The sequence below is a fragment of the Myxocyprinus asiaticus genome, chromosome 21, assembly GCF_019703515.2.
Source record: "Myxocyprinus asiaticus isolate MX2 ecotype Aquarium Trade chromosome 21, UBuf_Myxa_2, whole genome shotgun sequence".
Taxonomy (NCBI): domain Eukaryota; kingdom Metazoa; phylum Chordata; class Actinopteri; order Cypriniformes; family Catostomidae; genus Myxocyprinus; species Myxocyprinus asiaticus.
The window spans coordinates 44271139-44293621 of record NC_059364.1 but is presented as its reverse complement, the minus strand read 5'-3'; the positions used below and the strand labels follow the sequence as shown (position 1 = coordinate 44293621).

Sequence of the window (22483 nt, the reverse complement as noted above, 5' to 3'; positions counted from 1 at the left end):
AGAAACCAGAAAGTAATCACATCCACATAACCAATGATAAGTGTGATTCAGAGTTTGCATTTTCCTTCTAAGATTACATTTGTACTACACTGACAGTTAGGTTTAGGCTTGGGTTAGGTGAAATACAGTCATCTCAATGGATTTCTGGTGGCAAAGAATTTTCTCTTGTGGATTTCGCATGAAGTTAAAGTTTAGTGAACTTAGACACAAACATTTGCCGCATTGACCAATAGAAAGATGTCTGGTTTGGCATTGATCTCTGTGTGGGCAGTGCTTCATACATAGCTACACTGAATATATGTACAATGGACAAGGATATAATTTTAGCAGCGAGTTTCTTTTAACTTTACTCACCCAGAGCGTAAAGTGCAGCACTAAAAAGAAGCTGTTTGGCAATTAGTTCCTTTCTGATTTCACAGGTGCTTTACATCCACCCAATTTTCACAGTGCAAATGTGACCGCACCTTCAAGGGAAGGGGGCCAACCCATACATTTTGTCCCAGGCCCCATGAATGTAAGCAATGACCCCAAGTATAGAGGTAGAGATAGAGATGTTGGTTCATTATGATCTGGCAATTGGTAATAGCTCATATCACCCATTGGGGGATTTAAAGCAATAACCTATGTATCTTTAACCAACAGGCTACACTTGGTCTTTACATTGATCTATACGCACAGCATATAGCCAACTACTGTACGACGTGTTCCAGAATCAACTTCCTTTATTGGTCTTGAAAAAAATATTCATAGCCCAAACCCTCACCCCAATATGGTCCCAATTCCTTCTAACCCCAACCCTCTAACTTCCAAGGCTAAAAGTTTACCCTTGTTCCTAGCCCTAACACAGACCCCTAACCCCTAAACTAATCTTACCCATGAAAAAACCTGAATCTCCAAATCTGTTTGTGAAGATTATGTTTCAATATAACATATGCCAAGTCACCGAAAAAAAAACTTGGATAGATTTTTTTTGGGCTCAAATCAGGCATAAAAACTGTATTTTTCAGGCAGGTCCAGCTAATGCACATACACGGTCTACAGTATCTAACAGGCAATATCTTTGCCAATAAAGCGACTGGCAACTGAAAAGGTGGAACCTTGGTGGAAACAGTATGTTAGGGAGAAAGATCAGCTTGGTTGGTGATACTCACTTGCAGTTCGTCCTTTCTCCAGAACAGGTATATGAGACTGAACCGGGGGATATGCTGTAGCTTTCCGCTTATGAGTTTTGGTGATCTTGTCCACATCTGGTTGTTTTCTGGTCATCTCTTCCATGAAAGTCTGTTACACAAAGACATATACAGCTTGTCCCTACAATGCATACCACATATCCTGTGTCTACTTAATGCACTGGCATTACATTGAGCTCTTCATATAGCTTCTGATGGTACCTGGTGCTTAGCAATGAGCGCTTTGACCTCCTCCAACTCTTGAGGGAGAGGCTCCTTGTCTTTTTCGCCAAGGGTGGTCTCAGCCCACTGGAGCCAGTTCAATAAATTCTCCAAAAGTTCCTGAGTGGCCAGCAGTTCAGCCAGAGCATTGGAGAGTCTCTGCTGGTGCTGACGAGCCCAGGCAGTTACCTGACATGGACATACAACATCTGATAAGCATACTTCTAGATGGAACTATCCTCAGACTGCTTGATCTCTGCATGATGTATATAGCATGCAACAATGGATAGCACTTTCTTCATCTGGCCAGCTCTAATGTGACTGGCTGATTTTCCACAACTTCTGAGAGTAAGGGAACATTATGATTTTGGCCAGAATAAACTAATGTGGACCAAATTTTACACCGTAAGTCTGGCTACATGAGACAAAGATGATATTAACTCTCAAGACAGAGTTGATTTCAAACTCATCTACTTTTATTCAAATGGATGATACATCAATATTACGCGGTGCTTCTGGTCAAACGTATATGAGTTTTGATTCATAGAGAACTGTTGGAAATAGACTGACCTCTTCAAAGCGTGCTTTAATGATGGTGTTCCAGTGTTTGATGGTGGTGATGGAGTCCGGGTGGCAGATGGACAGGATGGCCTCTCCCATGCAAGTAGCTTTATTCAGGGCCAGCCTCTTCTCCTCCAGCTTCTTCATAAACTCCTGCTTAGATCAAAGTAGATGGCTCTTCAATTAGTAACTGGCAGCTTTCACACCATTACCCAAACCTATTGCTTCCCCCCCACTCACAATCTGTAGTCATGAATGTCTCAAAGAGTGTTGGAGAAAGTTACTTTTAAAAGTAATGTTACATATCTGTTACTTTTCATAAAATAAACAAATTACATCAAATTGTTGATTTTTATGGAAAGTAATGCGACATGAAGCATACTTGGCTGGCAGCTTTTTATACTGTCTTTACATTTAAAGTGACATTTTAAGATGTGGATATGTTTCACGCAGACACAGAGGACAGGTTGAACCCAGAGCTTTATTGGAGATACTGATTAGAAGTCAACAGAAATGCGAGTAGAGAACTTAGCTTGGCAATAACAGAGTTTGTGTCCACAGGGAGCATATAGGTGGATCGCCACTCCAGGAAGTCGAAGGATGATGATGACGATGACGACGACGACGACAACGACGACACTTGGGAATATCGTGAATGCGGGTGAAAGTGTAGCTTCTCTGGGGAAGTCAGATGAGCAGGTGTGTCTAAGATTTCCTAGCGGAGACTAGACGTGGATGGAGTGGCGGGGTGAGGATTTATAGAGGTGAGGTAATGTGTGATGGATTGGGATCAGGTGTGGGTGATTAATAGCCCGGGGAGAGAGAGCGGAGTGTGGAGTGAGAGAGGGAGTCCGGTGTGGATGTGACAACATGTGTTTGTCCCCTGACACATTTGCATGCAATGACTATACCCTTGTTCTTTCCTTTGATTAATTCAAAATAATGTAAATAGTTTCAATGGTGAAACACGTTTGGCCCACCATGACCAGTGAACATTGTGATATAACAAAACTAGGACACTCCAATTATAATCAACATATGCATGTCTCTATTCCTATGTTATGGGAAAAGGAAAGGTTTTCAACTGTATGTCAGTAAAAATCAATCATTCAATAAATAAATAACACACATACTCATATGACAAATTAACTCTGTATTACAGTGTTCATTTAAAATGTAATGTGTTACTTTACATGTTCAAAAAATTTGTAATTAGTTATTGGCTAATATATCTGTCACTACTTGTAACCAGAACATCTGAGTGGAGCAGAGCGGGCGCGGAGCATTGAGTGGAGTGGTGATAATTCCACCTGAGCGGAGAGCGCCTTTTTGAAGATTCCGCTCCGTTCGCTTAGGCCGCTCAGTGCCGCTCGCTCAACCCAGAATGCACTTCGTGATATGTTGGTTTGCGAATCTGCGAAATAAGCAATAGGCATGAGGTTAAGGAGCTCTAACATTGTTTTAGTGGAGTTGAAAACCTTATAGCCTAAATAAATGCAAAGTATTAATCAAAGCTAAGAACGAAGAAATCGAAAGGGAGTGTGGAGAGACCGTGAGAATTAGCAAATATTCCTTTTGGAATGCGTCACATTGCCAGAGAGCACGAGGATGTGCTACGTGAACATGGTAGTGCAGCAAAAGGTGAGCTAGCAGGTTACACACTATTCGATAATAAATTAATAGATAAGTAAGGTATCTTGTTGTTTTGCCATCATGTCAGTGCAGCTGCCAGCTAGATGCAAGCCTGGTTCTGCGGAGTTGCGAATGTTAGAGCACCCTCAATTGAATATGTAAGCTTAATAATACTGTATATTGGCAAAGCATTTTGCCTTGAATCCCGGCAAACACAAACAAAAAATCCCTGCATCAAAACCAATAAACATGTATGATCTTGCAGATCAGTGTGTCCTAATTTGCAGGCGGAGCATTCTGCTTTCATGCCTCTATTGTACAATTGAGCATTTGATTAGTAAAGATTTCTGCTCTCGCATAGAGAATTTCATAGCGGAATTATCTCACTTAATCGACCGCCTGTTGTTTTCGATTTCTACTTCAGGATAAAGTGGCACATAACTGCTGGTCAGTTTCCCAAAGCCAAATCCACACCTTAACGATTAGTGAAACATAAAAAACAAAATACTCTAGATTAGTGGTTGCAGATAACATCTTCGACATCGCTTGCTGCATTCAAGCGCAGAGAAAAAATCTATTAATGACTGAACATTAGAAAAAAAAACTTTTTAAACGAAGGCAGTGTAAAGGCAGTGAAAAGATTGTGGTTTTCTGGGTCGGTTGTATCACACGGGTCCAGTTTAAACTGAAAAGCGCAAATTTGCGACTATGCGAGTTTCCATGCCAATGCACATATGTTTTATCACTTGTAGAGGCGTGTTTGATGACTTGTTTATAGTAAATAAAGGTAATTTAGAACTGGAATATTTTTAAGGCATTATTTGAAGATGTTGATGACGTATGTGCTGACAGAGAAATATTTGACCGATTACAAATGATAAGGAAGGTCTGGTTCACCCGAATATCTAACAGTCATTGTAAACCAGTCCAAAATAAACAGCAAGATTTTATATACAAAAACACAACAATGCAATCACATAATTTCAAATGTGTACGTAACTAATCATTTGATAATTTAATAAATGTTGGCCTATAGTCTACATTTCACCCAGAGGGGCTCCTCAGCCCTTGTGGGCAAAGGGGCAGTTTTTTGGGCCACTGTAGCTACCCCCTGTGTGCGTGTTTGGAACCAAGTATACTACAGAGAAATTTAATGTCGGAGCTGGATTTGAGCGAACACTTTTTTTACCTGTGAGCGTGAGCGGTACTTGAGCGGAGCGTCCACTTGGGCCGTGAGCTGCTGAGCGGAGCGCACGTGCATGGAGCGGGTTATTGAGCGGAGTGTCACACTGCTCCGCTTCGCTCACATGCTCTGCTTGTAACACATTACTCTCAATGCTGTCCTTTAGCAACTGGAAGTTTTTACATAAAGTGAAGCCACAATATCTCCTTCTGTCAACTTTCAATCTGAGGACATGAATAATGTCTCTGGAAAAGCATGCAGATTATGAGCAAACTATTTTTGACTTTGAATATGAGATCACAGTACAGAAAAATTCGGTTCCGGGTTGAACTCTTTCCTGGCAGGCAGCAGTTAATAAAGATTTGACAGCCATGTATGGAATTTGTTTCTCGGTTGGACACACAGACCACTTCACATCATAAGAGGGGCTAATAAAAGAAGAACAGCCAGTGGTGCAAAACACAGACACACTTTCTTGTCTTGGAAAGAAAGTGATTGCTCTGGCACAACATATCACAAGCATTTAGATTTAAAGGTGTTTTGTTTTAGTTCATCTGATAACTAGGGAAAATACTGTTGCCCGTGGTATACTGTTGTCAGTGAAGGTTTTTACAAGGTAAATGTCAGAGTGATTCATTTGTCTTGAGTGAATTCTTTGTCCTCGGTTTGGGAAACTTGCCTCGTGCTGTTCAATGAGAGTGCGGAGAGCTTCTTCATCATCAGGCAGAGCGCCGTGGAACCGAAGACTCTGTTCTGCCTCTGCAAGCCACTCCAGTAAAATATGAACGGTGGAGTGGAACTCCTCAGCCTGAAAAACATTGTAGAGATGTGTTTGTGGAAAAATAATAATCCTGTACTAAAGCCATTGTCATCTGTTTAAACACGCATAAAGACTAAATATGATGACAGAATCTAAGGAACAGCAAATATAGTTTTTTTCTTGTTTTGAGAATACATTTAAAAAAGTTTAGTAAGGTTTATGCTTAAAAATCCTAATGGGCAAAGAAAAACAAACATGTTTTATGAAATATGTCATTTTTGTTTCTCAAGTGAATTTATCATATTTATTTTATCTTTTTCAAAAAACAAAAATTTTATTTATTAGAACCGTCAATATTTTTTTAAATTAAACTAATTACATGATATGCTGATTTAATTAACTCTTATACTCTGTTCGTTATGGGTGCACTCTCACAGTATACAATAACGTGTAATCTTGTAATTTTTTTAAACAAATGTAATACTTCATTAATTTAAAAACTCTAAAGTTGTGCTTATTTACCTCTAAATTACTAAACTACATCATTAATTTTCATATTAAATAAGAACATTTTATGTTACATTCACTTCAGTGAAGATCTACATTTCTAAATTTAATTCATGGAGAAAATACGAAAAATGTGTCATGAATTAGGAGCAGATTGCTGCCATTTGCTGGAAATGTTTTTTTTTGTTGTTGTTGTTTTTTTTAATTACATGAAATTACAAATATGACCAGTAGATGGCTGCAGCGGTCCATTCATTTGCCTGGTTGTAGCAAACTGATTTTTTTTTTATTTATTTTTTTTTTAGATCTTATCACATTTTGCATTTAGATAGATTTTTAAACATGATCAAAGACATTAAAAAAAATCACAATTTTTGTCAAAGTTTAGCATTTTTTGTGTAAACTTTCTCACAACTGTTTCAAACTCAGCCTTTGATCTGTGTCTGTGTGTGTGTGTGTGTGTGTGTGTGTGTGTGTATTTGTGTGTGCATGTGTGTTCTCCATTGTGAATGTGTTATGGTCTCACCCCATCATTTCTGTGTGTGTTCTGCATTGTGGTTGATTTTATTTGACAAATTCTATAAAAAAATGCTTTCCGTTATACTCTCACCTATTCATTCCTGTGTTTGATTGTATGTGTGTGAGCACGTGCATTCAGCGTTGGATATGTTATAGTATCACCCCTTCATTTGTGTGTGTGTGTGTGTGTTCTGCATTGTGGATGATTTTATTTTATTTTATTTGACAAACAAAAAACAAAAAACAAAAAACAAAAAAAAGCTCGGTTTTATCTTCTCACCCATTCATTTCCTATGTGGGGTCCAATTTGACCACGAACACTATGAGTGTGAGTTTTTTTGTCACACCACCACACCACCAGAATCCATCCCAGATATTTTTGTGTGTGTGTATACATACCAAATGTAGGAAAAGTCACCAAACATCATGCTACTGAGATGCAGGGAACCTTGTTTTTTAAAGAATTAAAGTTCAAAAGGGGTCACGGTGGACCCCAACACTATATTAGGGTTAATCAAATTAATCACATGTATACATATCTGCTAAAAAAAATGCCTAATAGAATATAATGATTAGATAGTTTTATGGAAAAACTAAAAATAAGTGGAAAAAATTAAAGCACTACCCCTTTTCATAGTGTTTGCCATCATAACTGCCAGTCATGTCTTACCTGACAGAGTGACTGCTCTAGTCGTGTCTGCTTGGACACGGAGAGGCTACACACAGTCTCCCAGCGCATGCTCAGCTCCTGCATCTGAACTTTCACCCAGGATGAGTCGTCATGGCTGTTCTCGATCAACTCACGGGCCGAGCGTTTCAGAGCCTGCACGCTGCCTGTCCTCTTGCCCAGCTCTTTCTGAAAAACCTGAACACATGCACAAACACATTCAACAAATACAATTCCAGCTGTCTATGCCTCTGTTCCAAAACCTAGCTGCCTTGATGTCTACTTTCTAAGGCAGTATCCTGAATGAAAAGGAACCTCATAAGTAACTGTTTCGGAACACCATATGCAGCAACTCCATGCAAACGAATAAGAGACTTGACACACGATTGATTTCAATAGAGTTTGATATTAGCAAGGTAACAATGTATACTCTAACTTGCATAAAATACATAGCACACACAAATATTGGGCAACATAGTTAATTTTTAATTAGATTAGAACTAGAACTATTTTTATCAAAAGCATTCCTGAATGACCTTTGAGGATTTATAACAGCATTTCCCAGTGCATTTTGGCATTGTCTTCTCTGCGAAGGATATATACGATGCTGCATTATAATTTAGAACTTAGAAGCTTTCTGAACAGCCTTTTAGATATTATTACCTAAATATTACAAAAAAGATAAAATAATAATAATTACATATCATTACATAAATATGACACCAAATTCGCAAAACTCTGTGATTGTGATGATTTGGTGAATGAAAGTCCTCGTGGTGGCGTAGTGACTCACCTCAATCTTGGTGGTGGAGGACAAATCTCAGTTGCCTCTGCGTCTGAGACCGTCAATCTGCGCATCTTATCACGTGGCTTGTTGAGCGCATTGCCGCAGAGACATCATGCTGTTCTCTGCGGCATCCACACACAACTCACCACGTGCCCCACCGAGAGCGAGAACCACATTATAGCGACCACGTGGAGGTTACCCCATGTGACTCTACCCACCCTAGCAACCGGGCCAATTTGGTTGCTTAGGAGACCTGGCTGGAGTCACTCAGCACGCCCTGGATTTGAACTCGTGACTCCAGGGGTGGTAGTCAGTGTCTTTACTCGCTGAGCTACCCAGGCCCATGTCTTTAGACTAATTTGAATAAAAGAAGTTTGAATTTTGAAGTATACAGCGTAGCCAAGTTCAATTAATTTCTGTGAATCAGTTTACATTATCCATTTCAATGAATAGATTAAAAACTGATAAAATGATTTGTTTTGTGCCGTAACAAAAAAGTTTTCCATGTATTACAATGTTTTAGTGAAAATATATGCAGGAAAATATTGCTGTTTATTACTATGCATTTTTATTTAGATGGATATCAATGAAAATGATTTCGTTATTTTTTTTATTTATACGCACAAAAACAGTAAAAAAAAAAAAGAAAAGAAAAAACCAGTGTGGAGAATATGAATTAATGTATTTTTTTCTTGCATGTTTTAATCTACCTGGCTATAATGGCATCATTGTTTGAACTGTTACTCTGAAAAAGAAACATTTTTAGGGTACCTTTTTAGAGTATTTCAGAGCAAACACATAAGTATCGAGATATAGCCTCTAGTGAATATTGTCAAAAGGATGAAAAATATCGAGATGTAATTTTTCTTTTTTGGCTACATCATCAGCCCTAGATCCCATCTGTACAAATGGAGTTAACAGCACCAAACATGGTCAGAATACTGCTAAAATCAGGCCAAAATCTCGATTCTGAACATAAATTAGGTCATCATCACTGACCTCATCAGCTTACATGTGCTGTGATGTGACTCTAGCCTTGCCAACACTCCTGTCACCTCCAATTGAAAGCAGTGGGTTTGTTATATTATACTGACAATACTAGAATGATGCTATTTTCTGTTCATAAGCTCCAGAAACACAACCAAAAGGCTCAAATGCATACTTAGATATTTTAAGAAGGCTCCTCAATGCTTCGAACTTTGATAAATAAATCAAATGTACCAACTCTGCAGCCATTTTTGCAACATAAGCTCTGAAATCAGAGACACGACTATAGTAAACCATCTTTCTTCACACTCTCTTATATCACTTAATACACTTTAAATCACCACTATATTCACAATGCTGCTTAATTTAGTTTCGCCATCAAAATCTTATATTGAAAACATTCTAAATATTGATCATGAGTAGGCCTGTCGCAATTATTACATAATCGTCAGTTATTTGTGATAATCGCAACTATTGTGCATTTAACATTTGAGCTGAAGACCAGCTCACACAATTTCCCAATCCTGTTGCCAACTCTTTTCCTTATCGTTTCTGGTCTCCTCTATCCCTGTTTACTATGAATACAGTGGTAAATATTTTTTTTAAAACAAATAAAATAATAATTTGAGGATATACGGTACCTTATGGCTGTCGATGAGGTTGAGGACGAGGTCAATGTCTCCATGAACAGGCTGATCTTCAGCTAACTGTGGTTCCACTTTATACAGCCAGTCAATCAGAGCTTGCAGAGCATCTGTGAACTGACCTGAGAACAGCAAAGCCTCCTCCAACTTATTCTGCCTGTAGAACAAAAAACACATATGATGTAAAATAGTTATTACTCACATTCGGAACATAAATCCCTCTTTATGACCTTCTTTATGAATCATATATCACATATTTCTAGATTAAATATGAAAAATTAGGCTTTCAGATCATAAAAATGCACTTTCTGTCCTTAATACTACTTCAGGTTCAATTTAAAAACCTAAGAATTGCATGTAAAATCTGCCATGGTGTTGTTGATTTGATTTGTCTTTTCTGCCACCTGAGTGAGATAAACAATACAACAGTGAGTGAATAGTCTGGTTCATGTTTCACCCCAAAATTAAAGACAGATATAAGAAATTATATTTTTCCTAAAGAAAATTAAGCCTATTTTTAGAACTAGTAGGATTGTTTTCACATTGAAAACATATTCCATCCCCCCCAGATTCTCATTATCATAATAATAATAATAATAAAAATCTTATTCAAATTTAAATATATCATATTTATTGACATAACAGTAAAGTATGTGTTAATCTACCTTAATTGCAACTTACTTAAAGAAATCATTGTGTTTTTCACCGCATTGTTATTGTAATACATTTTGTTTTAATCCATTAAGGATTAATAATTAGGGCTGTCGATTTAACGCATTAACTGCGATTAATTATATAAAAAATAACACGTTAAAAAAATTAACGCAATTAATCATGTCCCCGGACCGTAATAAGGAATATTTCTTCCATATGAGCAATTCTAGCATGGAGTACCACCTGTTTTCTCCAGGGGGCAGTAAGCGAAACTCCAGCTTTATAGGCAATGCGCAACTTATACAGACATAGAACAAATAACACTTACCCAGGTCAGACAACACAAGATGAATACATGTTCTTGCATACAAACACAGCTTGATGGAGTGCACATCCGAAGGCAGGGATCTCAAGATGTGTTTTTCTATGTTTTAAACTTCGTTTAACTTGACACAGCGACCTAAAATGCTCCAAAAGCGTCTGTCTGACACAGGTGTACATTGATGCGTCCTTAAACAAGTCCTTATAATAAATCTCGGACTGATTGACAAATTCAGTTCCAAAATGGATTGCTGTAAACTGTAGGCCAATGATTGGCTTATGTTCAATAATATGGAAATAAACAATATATTGTATTCTAAAGCCACTTTTTGTATTGTCTTATCAATGCTTAACTCCTTTACCACAATAATGTAATGCATTTTAATTAAAAAAAATTTTTTACAATATATTTTTTTATTCATTATTACTTAAATATAATTTTTTTATAATTATTTAATCATTATATACTGAATTATTGTTATTTGAGGGGCTTTTTTCAGCAAATATTTATGTATGCGATTAATTTGTTTAATAGGTATACCATGTAATTAATTCAGTAAAAAGATTTAATCGATTGACAGCCCTATTTTATAAAAAAAATAAAAAAATTGACTTATTACAATAATGAGAATTTGACAGGAACATGCTTAAAAAAAAAACAAAAAAAAAAAAAAAATGTCTTTTAGTCCCTAAAAATAGGCTTCATATTCTTTATGCAAAATATAATTTCCTATTTTTTTCTCTTGATTTTTGGGGTGAAATATGACCCGGACGCATTTTCATGAGATTCATTCAGTAAACGCACCTCTCCACAGATTTGCCACAGACTGTGTCCCATTTGTCCCTCAGTTCACTGAGCATGTCGTCCAGTTTTAGGTTGTCATCTTGCAAGGAGGTCTTGTCCTTTAAAGCTCGGCCCGTACGACTGGTGGTGTCATACACTGAATGCTTGCTGCCCAGAGCTTTCTGAAATTCCTGAAAGCCCCCCCAACACAGAAAGCAGGGGTCTAAGGTCACTCAGGGTCATTCAAATATAGCTAAAGGTTGTGTGTCCCGCCAGGCCTTACGGGAAGCCTGATGTCATCAAGTCCTGCCACTTGTGTTTGTGTCTGACTCATCAGAACATCTGAAGCACTGCTGAGCTGTTAATTACATAGCAATATCCAGCACTGCCCTCACACAACCCTGCACCCACTCATATCCTGCTTTAAAACCACTGCTGATGCAGATTTCTTAAGTGTACTGTGACAGAGTAGACTGACTTCACTATTAAAGTATTTCATGAACAAAATTTTACAAAGGATTACAGGACTTTGAATGTAACAACAAAAACTGAATGGTGGAGAGAATTCAAAAAATGTTCTCATCACAGATAAACCCCTTCAGTGCTGCTGCATGTTTTGGCTGCCATCTGAACACAGACAGTGGATTAATTGCAAAATGTTGGTCTCATATTGCAGTAAATCTCCCCAAAAAATAAAAAAAAGATTTCAGTAATTCATATATAATACTGTATCTTTATGATCTTGTTGATGATGAACATACATTTAATTCATTTATTTTTATCCCATCTTTGAAAGCCTGTGATTCAGGCTCTATTTGCTCTATGTCCCTGCAAAAACTGTTAGCTAATGTCAGCAACTACTAGGAAAAATAAATGTTCATCTATCACCTTTTCATCACAGTACACAGATCTAAAATGCAGGTTTTGCTCTAATGCAGTATTAGCCTTGAGCTCGTCTATTCAGTGGGGAAGTCACTTAGAGTGAATTGCGCCCGGTTAAAGTGCAGATTCTTTGCACTGTGTGTGCTGGCTTAGTGCTCAACTCACTAAAGAAATTATACAGATCAGGAAACATGCCCACAAAATCACTGCTAGACACAATCTGCACACACATTTCTGATCTTGCGGGCTGATTCCAAGCATTATATAGTGGAGGATGCAGCAGACCACCGTAATTTGACAAACCCTGCTGGGACTGTACAGCATCTCTGTGATCTAGACACCTGAATCATCTCTTTAACATGCCAAAAGTTCACTTGACTACACCACACATCTAGATATATGCCAGGTTATAAAGCTCTTCTCCATCATTCGATCATTATTTGATGATATAACTGCTGATATGATCGATAGAAAATGTACACAAACATCTCTTTTTAATAAATTCATCTTACCACCTGGTGGTAATAGCAAGATGTAAATTGTGCTGGGCAATTTTTGTGATCAAAGCGCAATCTATCATGAGCCTAATTTACATAGAGAGGATGCAAGTTTGTGCAGAAAGGAATAATGACTTAATTTAAATACTCAAGACAGCGCAATTTTTAACGCTGACTGCGCCTGATAAAACTAAATTGCGGGTGGTAAGTGAATAAGACGCAGCTTTGAGTTGAAACAGTCTATTTTGTAATCCCACACACCTTTCCCAGTATTTTGTCGAATATTTTGGTCTCTGAGTAGACTAGAAGCTGAATCCAGGTGTTGTTAGAAAGCTGAGATCCTCTCCTTTGCAATGACGTGTAATATTTTATCATCGGTCGGAGAGAACATATTTTGCCACTGATATGTTTGTGATGATTTTTTTGCTGGACTGCATATTTTGTTCTGGCCATCTGAGACATAACAATGGATTATTTACCAAAGCAAACTCACAGACAAGTAAAGAATAGCTCATTTTGAAAAAAACAGCCTAAGGTAAGAGCTAATCACAGATGTGCACAAAACAGGGGCAGCAGGGGTGCAAGATTAGATTTCGCTCACAAATCTAAAGGTGCTCTTTTGGTCTCCAGAAAAAGGGAAGAATTTTTAATATTCATTTAACAGAAATGTAATAGTTGCTAGGGAGGGTAGAGTCACATGGGGTAACCTCCTCATGGTTGCTATAATGTGGTTCTCGCTCTTGGTGTGGCACGTGGTGAGTTGTGCGTGGATGCCGCGAAGAATATCATGGGCCTCCACATGCGCTACGTCTCCGCGGTAACGCGCTCAACAAGCCACATGATAAGATGCGCAGATTGACGGTCTCAGACGTGGAGGCAACAGAGATTCGTCCTCTGCCACCCGGATTGAGGTCACTACACCACCACGAGGACTTAGAGCACATTGGGAATTGTGCATTCCAAATTGGGGAGAAAAAATAAATAAAAATATAAATAAAAATAAAAAAATGGCAAAATTGCAAAAAACTAATTATACAAATAAAATAACAATTTGAAATGATTGATTACCAAAAGTGTATAGGGTCGTTTGTGACACAACATGTGCTGCAATATATATTTGCACCTTCATAAGCCATATGTTTATGAATATTTCATATATCTAAGTTTTCTATCACAGAAAAGCTATCTTTTTGTTTATTACAAGACAAATAAGTATAATATTCATACAAATGTCTACTATATCATGTTGATTTTCCACGCAACGTTGGTGAATTATCAGTATGCATGTGCACATACATATTATACATGCTATTTGTTACTCATGGTGGCGCTGTTGTTTCAGAGATTGACTTCATTTACATTTCACATTGCTATTTGACGAAGGAGCAATGTGGAAGTAAACTATAGCAAGTTCAACACATGAACAGTATGGCCATTGCCATTTGGGTGTACTACTGAAATTTTGTAAGTTGTATGTCTATTAAGACTCAGTAAATGCCTGGGAAATACATATGTGTAGTATCTGTGTAGCTTTTGTGTTATTTATAGCTCAATACGCGTTTGACAGCCAGTTGCATCTTATACAATTTTAGCATGGAATTTATGAATCCTGTTCCATCATTTTAGCCATGACAACTCAAAGATTTAGCATGTTAATGTGGGTATGACATATTGATAGGATATTGGTCTTGGCAGACTAGATCTGTTAGGCTGCTGCTGCTGCAGAGCAAGTACTGAGACTTGCTACTGATATAAAATAGACATACATATTTAGTTATGCATGTGGACATGCTGCTGCTGCTGCACAGTTAGACCAAATGCAAGACATACTACATCGAGCATGTAGGACATGCTGCTGCACAAAAAGACATGCAAACAATCCCCATGTACAAACAATCTCCATGTACCAGATCTAGACAATTGGAACTGGAGTGGAGGTGGGTTTCAAAGAAAAGCTCCTGCAATGTGCTGCAGTAAAACCAGCTCATCTGCCAAACTAAGCAATTTAAATGTTCCACAAAGAGAGAGACTTAAGTTCATTGGCTACTCGACTACATGCCAAAGGACCAATCAGCTTACACCATATGAGCCGATTGGTTTAACATGTCACATGTGAGCAAGCCAACTGGCTAACAGATAGCAAGTTCAAAGAAACTATCAGCTTGCGCCATTCATTTGTAATAACATGTATGTAGTAATGTTTGGCAAACAACCCATGCATTTAAGGGTTCAAATATAATGGTTACCTCCCAAGAAGTGGAGGGAAGAAATTATTCATCTCTAAAAGTGAGGGATATGTCCCCCCTAATTATTAAGGTTACTACACTATGATCACTATTATTGGCGTACAGAACAGGATGGTGCTTCTTTGTGACTCACAGTCAATGAAAAACACGATAACCATAAAGGGAAACAGCACCTGATATTGTGATTCACATCTTGTCTGTTAACCAGCACTTGTCAGATGTTCCACATACACAAATGGGGGATAAATACATGGTGTCAGCAGGAACTTCAAAGATTAATATGTGTTCAAAGGGAAAGGTGTCTGTCACCTTGTGTTGGACTAACTGCATTTTTATCTTGTCAGGATCATTGGCGATCTCCAGCTCTGAGTCCAAAGCTCTCTCTGACCCTTCCAGCCACTCCATCAGCTTGTTCCAGGTCTCGTGGAACTGCAAAAGACAAGGCCATGAGAATCCCTTTCATTTGTGTAGAAATCAGTGTATTATACAGCAGCATTTTCTTGTCCTGTCCTAAATTAACTGTTCACCCAAAAAAAGAAAATTCTGTCATTGTTTATTTACCCTAATATGGTTTGGGTTTAAAAATAATGACATTTTTCATTTTTGGGTGAACTTTGTCTTTAATTCAGACAGGATTCAATTTCAACTAAGCAGCATACTGATTGGAACAGAAATCTGGTAAACGTGTGGTTTAAAAAGCAAAACAATGGCTTTAATTCAGTTTTAGCGCAGGAGAGCTTCCACACCTGTTTGGCACGTTTCCTGGCATCGTCGAGCAAGCGTCCTCTCTCCAATGACCTCTGCACGACCTTCTCCCAGCGTCCCTGAACACTCAACAGCAGGTTCTTGATCAACACCACGTCCTGCTTCTGACTGAAGTATTTCAGGTGTGTTCCTGTCTTATCCAGATCCATGATCTGATCCCGGTGTGAATTAACCTCCGTCACAAACACCTTAAGACAGCCAGTGTACAGAGAGTAAAAAACAAAACAAAAACAGAGCTGTGTCAGCAACCTAAGGGAGTTTCTACAGTTTGTAGAGATTCTACAGTTAATTCAATTTAATCTGGCCACTTTTTGACATTGAGATGATTTTCAAAATGTGGCCCAATTTACCCGAGTTTGCCCTACCATTTTGAACTGCAATGATATGGTTGGAACCGATTTAATTCAAGCACTTTCAGACTAGGTCTTCCAGACTGAAACTAATTATGCAGTTTGCAATCTGAATTGAATGGATTCTTTAGAAGTGTTTTGCAACCTGCTTTGACATGTAATATTGATATCGTTACTTTAGAACATCACAACACGTTATGTCATACACTACTAGCTGGATACGCCTACTCATTTTTTATTATTACTGTTTCCCACATTTTAGAATATAGCAAAGTCATCAAAACTATAAAATAACACAAAAGTGTGGGGATTATAAATGTGAAAATAACAACCTACTGTAATATATATATATTTACATACAGAATATATATATATATCTATACACAGAGAGAGAGAGAGAGATATTAGTGCTGTCAGTTGATTAAAATATTTAATTGCAATTTAATTGCCACCTTAGTTATCGTATTGGCAAAATTCAATATCAGTCTAAACAATATATAAAATGCCATATTTGAGCATCTTCAAAGTAGCCAACCTTTGTCTAGATTACAGCTCAGTTCACTCTGTTCATGCTCTTGCTTTTTAAACAGTATTGAAGTAGTTCTCAGGTATAAGGGACACTTGTTGACTGCTTTTCTTTCACTATCCACTCCAACTCATCTATTTTAAAAGTTTGTAACATTTTGTAAAGAAATTCATAAAGAGGAACAATTTATACCAAAATAATTTCAATAATTTAGGCGTAAACCTTTAGATCAAAATGGTTTGAAGATCACGAGAAACATAAACGTGACAAAACTTTACTGGTAGTGTGCAATAAACTGGAGTCTGCTAACTAAAAGTACAGCATACTGAGCTGCTTTGTGTTAATAGACTTTAAGCATAAATAAATGTGACCCTGAGTGAAAGGTGCGAGAGAACACTGACCTTATGCTCATCTATCTGGAACATGATGGTCTCCAGGATGAGAGAGGCAGGAGACACCATAGTGAGGGTCTGCTCGGCTTGAGTCAGCCAGTTAATGAAGTCTTGCAGTGAGTTATGGAAGTCTGTGGCCATCGCCAGAGCCTCCTCCAGTTTCACCTAAGGGCCATCACACACACACATTAAAATACTTTCCTTATCCCAATTTTATGTGTTGAGACAACTACACGTAAGCCATTTGTAGACTAACTTTTGACATTTTGACTTTACATTTTGTCCCTTTATAAAGCTTTTGTCCTCATGGGCATCACAAAGATCTCATTAATGTAGATATCTCAAGTTTAACTATGATTGTGTTGGTCCTCACATGGACAGACAAACAAGACCACACATATACTTTTATACTCAGGGTAGGGGTGGGCGATATGATCAAAATCTTCTATCACGATATGAGTAATTTTATACCACAATAAAGATATATATCACGATACAGCTATTTTTGGAAAATCAATAAAAAAATGGTTCATATTTTAAATAACCATATTGTAATGACTATATTTGGAAACCCCAGTCAGTGAATTTAATACAGAATAAATGAAAAATAAAAGTTAAAATTTTTTTTTTTTTTAAATCAACCTTACCAAAAAGCTAAATTTCACATTATGGCATATTTCAATCTGATATGTTGTTAAACAATATTCTTATTATTATAAACTTTCCACAAGAAAGTCAAGATCTTCTGAAAGCAATGCAACAAAGCAAATAATACAAAAGTGAAAATAAACACTTCTTGTATTACGAGTGAATATATTTGTGCGACAGTTTGAGGATTAAATTTTTCTGCTCTATGTCGGCTTTTGTGAGTCCACACCACAGATGTCAACACCTGTTTTAATAACAAGCTCCTGTTCATTTTCATGACTTGTTTGGGCTTCGTCCCATTCTGTGGAGATGTCTTACTCCATTAGGATTTTTACTGGGTCAAAAATGATTGAGTAGCGCGAGTGATCTTGCTCTGCGCTCTTCCATCTGTGGAGCACAAATAATGAGAAGTCTGCTGGACTCGTGCGCACTTATGTGCTCCAGAGACATTCACGTGATATACGCGCATCAGATGAGAAGCATATTTAGTGCTTTTGAATGTCATTGAATGTGCTTGGCGGCCACAAAAAAGTTTCACGTGAAGCCCTGCCCACTGATAGATAAGCCCACGTTGCACACATGGACATTTACATATTGCGATATACATGATATGCCAAATCTCTATCAATTTACATTTTATATAGTCACCACGATACATATATATCGTCATATCGCCCAGCCCTAACTCAGCACATTTTTTTATCTCATTATCATATCAAGATAATGAAAATAAGTAAACTGAATTGTTTTGTCGTGGTTCTCCGTAAGCACTTTGCTTGTGGCTACAGGAGGATGTCAGACACGAACTGGAACATAATCACTCAATGACTTCATCGGACGGCATATGGCTCACTGTATTAGATGTAATATCTGGATGACTTATGGAAACAGTTGACGAGAACTTGTGTGGTCTTAATCCTATTGCCAAGCAAGCACCAAATTCTCCAGATTCTACACAGCAAAATTAGCTAAATCAAATTTACAACAATTTACAACTGTGACATCATTCTATGAAGAGCCAGATCAGATCTGGACATTTGAAGCATTCAAATGAAGCCTTTTGTTTCCCACTAAATTTTTGAGGATTTTGAATGTACAAGGAATAGTTCACCCAAAATGAAAAATTCTGTCACTATTTACTCAACTTCATGTTGTTCCAAACCTGTCTGCCATTATTTTTTCAGTGTAACACAAAAGAGGAAATTTTGACGAGTCTTCACACAGCTATTTTCCATATGACAGTTCACAGTGACAAGGGCTGTCAAGCCTCAACAAAAGACAGAATGGCACCATAAAGTAGTTCATGACTCACATGATATATTCCAAGTCTTATGAAGTCATAGGTTAGTTTGTGAGATGAACAAACCCAAATTTGCTGAAAATCTTGACCTCAAATGTACTTCTCAAATCGCATTCATGTACGCACATATTATGCACATACCTCCTGTGGTATTCGGTCATTTTTGACCGAAAATATTTTCCCTTGTTTAATAAAAATGGTTTCCTTTATCTAAGCAGTACAAGACTTGGTGACTTTTCCTCCATTTGCCATATGAACATACAATAAATAAATAAATAAATAATAATTGGTCGTAAAAAACAACAACAAAAAAACACCTTTGGTATTCGCGGTCATAATTTATCAACCATTGAAAATGAATGGGAAAGACCAAAAAAAAACAGAGCTGTCAAATACAATCAATAAATCAGCCGCAATGCAGAAAAAAAAAAAAACGTACAGAAATTATAGGGTGAGACTCCGTGCAAACATCCTCAGTGCAAAACATACACACCCACACCCACTCCCACACAAACACATTTACACACACACACACAAAGTAACTGGTGAAACTATAACACAGAGCTTTGTTTTTTGTTTTTGTTTTTTGTTTTTACATTTGTCAAATAAAACCAATAAATCAGTGACAATGCTAAACACACACACTCAAAAATGAAGGGGTGAGGCGATAACACACTCACAATGCAGAACACACACACAGAGCCAGGGGATGAATAAGTAGAGCTCAAAAGATACAACCATCTTTTGGTCATCGATGGCATTATATGTCATCTGTTGTTTTTCAGCTGATGACAGCAATCTGACACACACACACACACACACACACACACACACACACGCACGCACGCACGCACGCACACAGACACACACACATTGCTTATTTGTATATGCAAATTAATGGTAAAATTTACAAATTTACATGTAAAAAAGATCAAAATAGCATAAAATCCCAAAAGAAATGCATTATTTTATTGTTCTTACTTCAGGGAAGAAGAAATGGTATTATCATCATCATCATCAAAAAAAAAAAAAAAAAGGGTTACACATCTAACCCTTCTGGTCAAAAATGACAAGGAATACTAAAGTAAGGTGCCATTTTTCAATACTATATATTGTTTGTCTATTTCTTACACAACACTATCTAATGGCTTCAGAAGACATGGTTTATACCACACAATTTTTATGGACCACTTTTATGAAGAATTTATGGTGACCTTTTTGGAGCTTGACAGCCAATAGTAATTTTTTTTTTTTTTTATGGAAGAAAGTAAGTCAGGGTTTCGAACAAATTAATAATGACAGAACTAATAATTTTGGCTGAACTACTCCTTTGAAATCCATCTCAATAACTTTACAGTCCACAGACAGTCCTACTTTGTTGCGTACTGATTTATAACTGGCTTCAGGCATGTGAAATCTTCAAAGTACAAACAGCTCACAGATCTAATATCACAGCTAGATTAACATAATCAGCATTTGGGATCTAACCCAACAGCCTGCTGATGTCAAACTGACAGAAGAACATACAGAGTACAGGGAGGATTTCAGCTGCTGCCTGTTCTCTCACCTTCCTTTCTGCCACTTTGGCCTGCACACACTCCCATTTGTCCTGCAGGTTATGCAGGTCCAGTTCAGTGGTGCTGTCTTGACCTTCAGGAGTAATGACCAAAATCTGTTGGCCTCGGTGAAGAAGTTGCTTGTAAATCTCCTCTTTGGCTTCTAATGTACTGCAAAGCTCCTATAAACACACAGACAGCATGATTAAAGACAACCTGACATGTATTTACTTTTCAGAGAGTTATTTTTGATAACTCGAGTAATTTCTGATTTGAGCATAAATGTTTGCTTTTATGAAAGCGCTTCCAAGTCTATAAATGGACAGACATTTTGCTTTTGCACTTTCAGACAACCAGATAGAGCCATGATAAACATTCTTTAATAATAAGCTTAGATTATCCAAACTGAGCAAACAAATTCTCAATTAACAAATGCTTGAATGTAAAGATCACAATCTTTGCAAAATGATACAAGCTTGCCAAATGTGTCAGATGTCTGATAGTATTAAAGACACACCAGATGGGTGTTAAGCTGTTCGCGGGCAGTGTCTGGTAAGCCACCCAGGGCTTTTGATGCTAACAGCTGACGCTCCGTTTCTTTCAGCCACTGCTGCATGTCTTCAATCTCACCATGGAAACCTTGAGCCTAGAAAACAGAACAGCCAGCGTTACAACAATAGGTGCACACATTCATTACTGCCGGCCGCAGGAGCAAGTGCTGGGTTTAATCATCACAAAGATTATTAGTCTCTAAAAATGGCAAGAAACAAGAACAGTGGTGTCTGGGTTTGAAAATAGAGTTAGCAGAGTCAATAAACTGTCTTGTTCTTTTTTACTCCACAATAATTAAACCATGATTTACCTATCTATCTATTAATTTTTTATTTTTCTTTTCTTTTTTTTTTTTTTTTAGAGTGTTCCAGGTTCAGTATGGGTCAAAGCTGTAAGGATTTCTTTTTCCAACTGATATATGAATTCTTCCATACAAACAATGTGTGTTATTTCAGCTGAACTTTGTCCTAATTGTACTTTTAGTAGTGGAACTACTTTTCTAGGTGGATGAACTTATGTGGTAATGTGCTACCAGTACAAGTGAAAGTTAAGTTTTAGTTTATCGGCTTTACACGGTCATGACATGAGTTGAAATATTGAAATAATGTAATTTTGCACATACAAGTTAGTAAATTAATCTCAAGAGACATACCAAGAACATGTCCAGGTCTCACCCCAAAAATCAAAGGCAAAAAAAAGTATATGTGGCTTTAAGAAAATGAAGCCTATTTTTAGGACCATTCAGATTGTTTACATTTTGACATTATTTTGAAGACAATAAAAAAAATCCCCAAATTTTCATTGCTGCAATTCTGACAAAAATGCAGAAATATGTCATGCATCATCTACAGATCCTCCTGATAAAAGTTATCAAAAGAAATGTGGATTAATCAAAGCATTTCAGAGTTACATGCCAATTAAATGTTTGGATGTGGCCCATATTCAGTTGTCAACCTACATCTTCTAAACACAAAGTCAAAATTTAACGAAACTTGGTAAACTTTGATATAAAGACATTTTGAGGAGGCATGCCAAATTTCATCTAATTCTGCTCATCGGGGGTGCTATAACTAAAAAACTGTCATAGTTGGAATTTGACATGCAGCTTCTTGGGTTCAAGTGCTAATGTATCCTTAAAATATCAATTTGGTGAATCAACCAAAATGTCCACCAGCAGCCAATCAAATTTCAGCAGCTAATAGTTTAAATTGTGAATGGCCAATTATTATTAAATTTGGTACATACGATGTCTAGATGAGGCTGTATACCAAATGTTGTGATAATCGGCTACAACGCAGCACTATAATAAGCTAATTTAAGTTTTTTTCTAATGAATATGGAACCGTAAGGGCTAGAAAAATAAAATATATTT

General features: G+C 37.3%; 1 protein-coding gene across 1 annotated transcript in view; it reads right to left on the bottom strand.

Annotated features, from left to right (window-relative positions):
• LOC127411717 (dystonin-like) overlaps positions 1–22483 on the bottom strand; it is a 275538-nt gene that overhangs the window by 22819 nt on the left and 230236 nt on the right. The window contains exons 74-85 of the mRNA XM_051647413.1: positions 21077–21205; positions 20571–20741; positions 17065–17220; positions 15769–15975; positions 15332–15451; positions 11419–11588; positions 9636–9795; positions 7224–7418; positions 5447–5575; positions 1962–2105; positions 1392–1580; positions 1152–1281 (exon numbers count right to left, since the gene is read on the bottom strand). Of these exons, the coding sequence (XP_051503373.1) occupies positions 1152–1281; positions 1392–1580; positions 1962–2105; positions 5447–5575; positions 7224–7418; positions 9636–9795; positions 11419–11588; positions 15332–15451; positions 15769–15975; positions 17065–17220; positions 20571–20741; positions 21077–21205 (1900 nt within the window). The remainder of the gene's footprint in view (positions 1–1151; positions 1282–1391; positions 1581–1961; positions 2106–5446; positions 5576–7223; positions 7419–9635; positions 9796–11418; positions 11589–15331; positions 15452–15768; positions 15976–17064; positions 17221–20570; positions 20742–21076; positions 21206–22483) is intronic.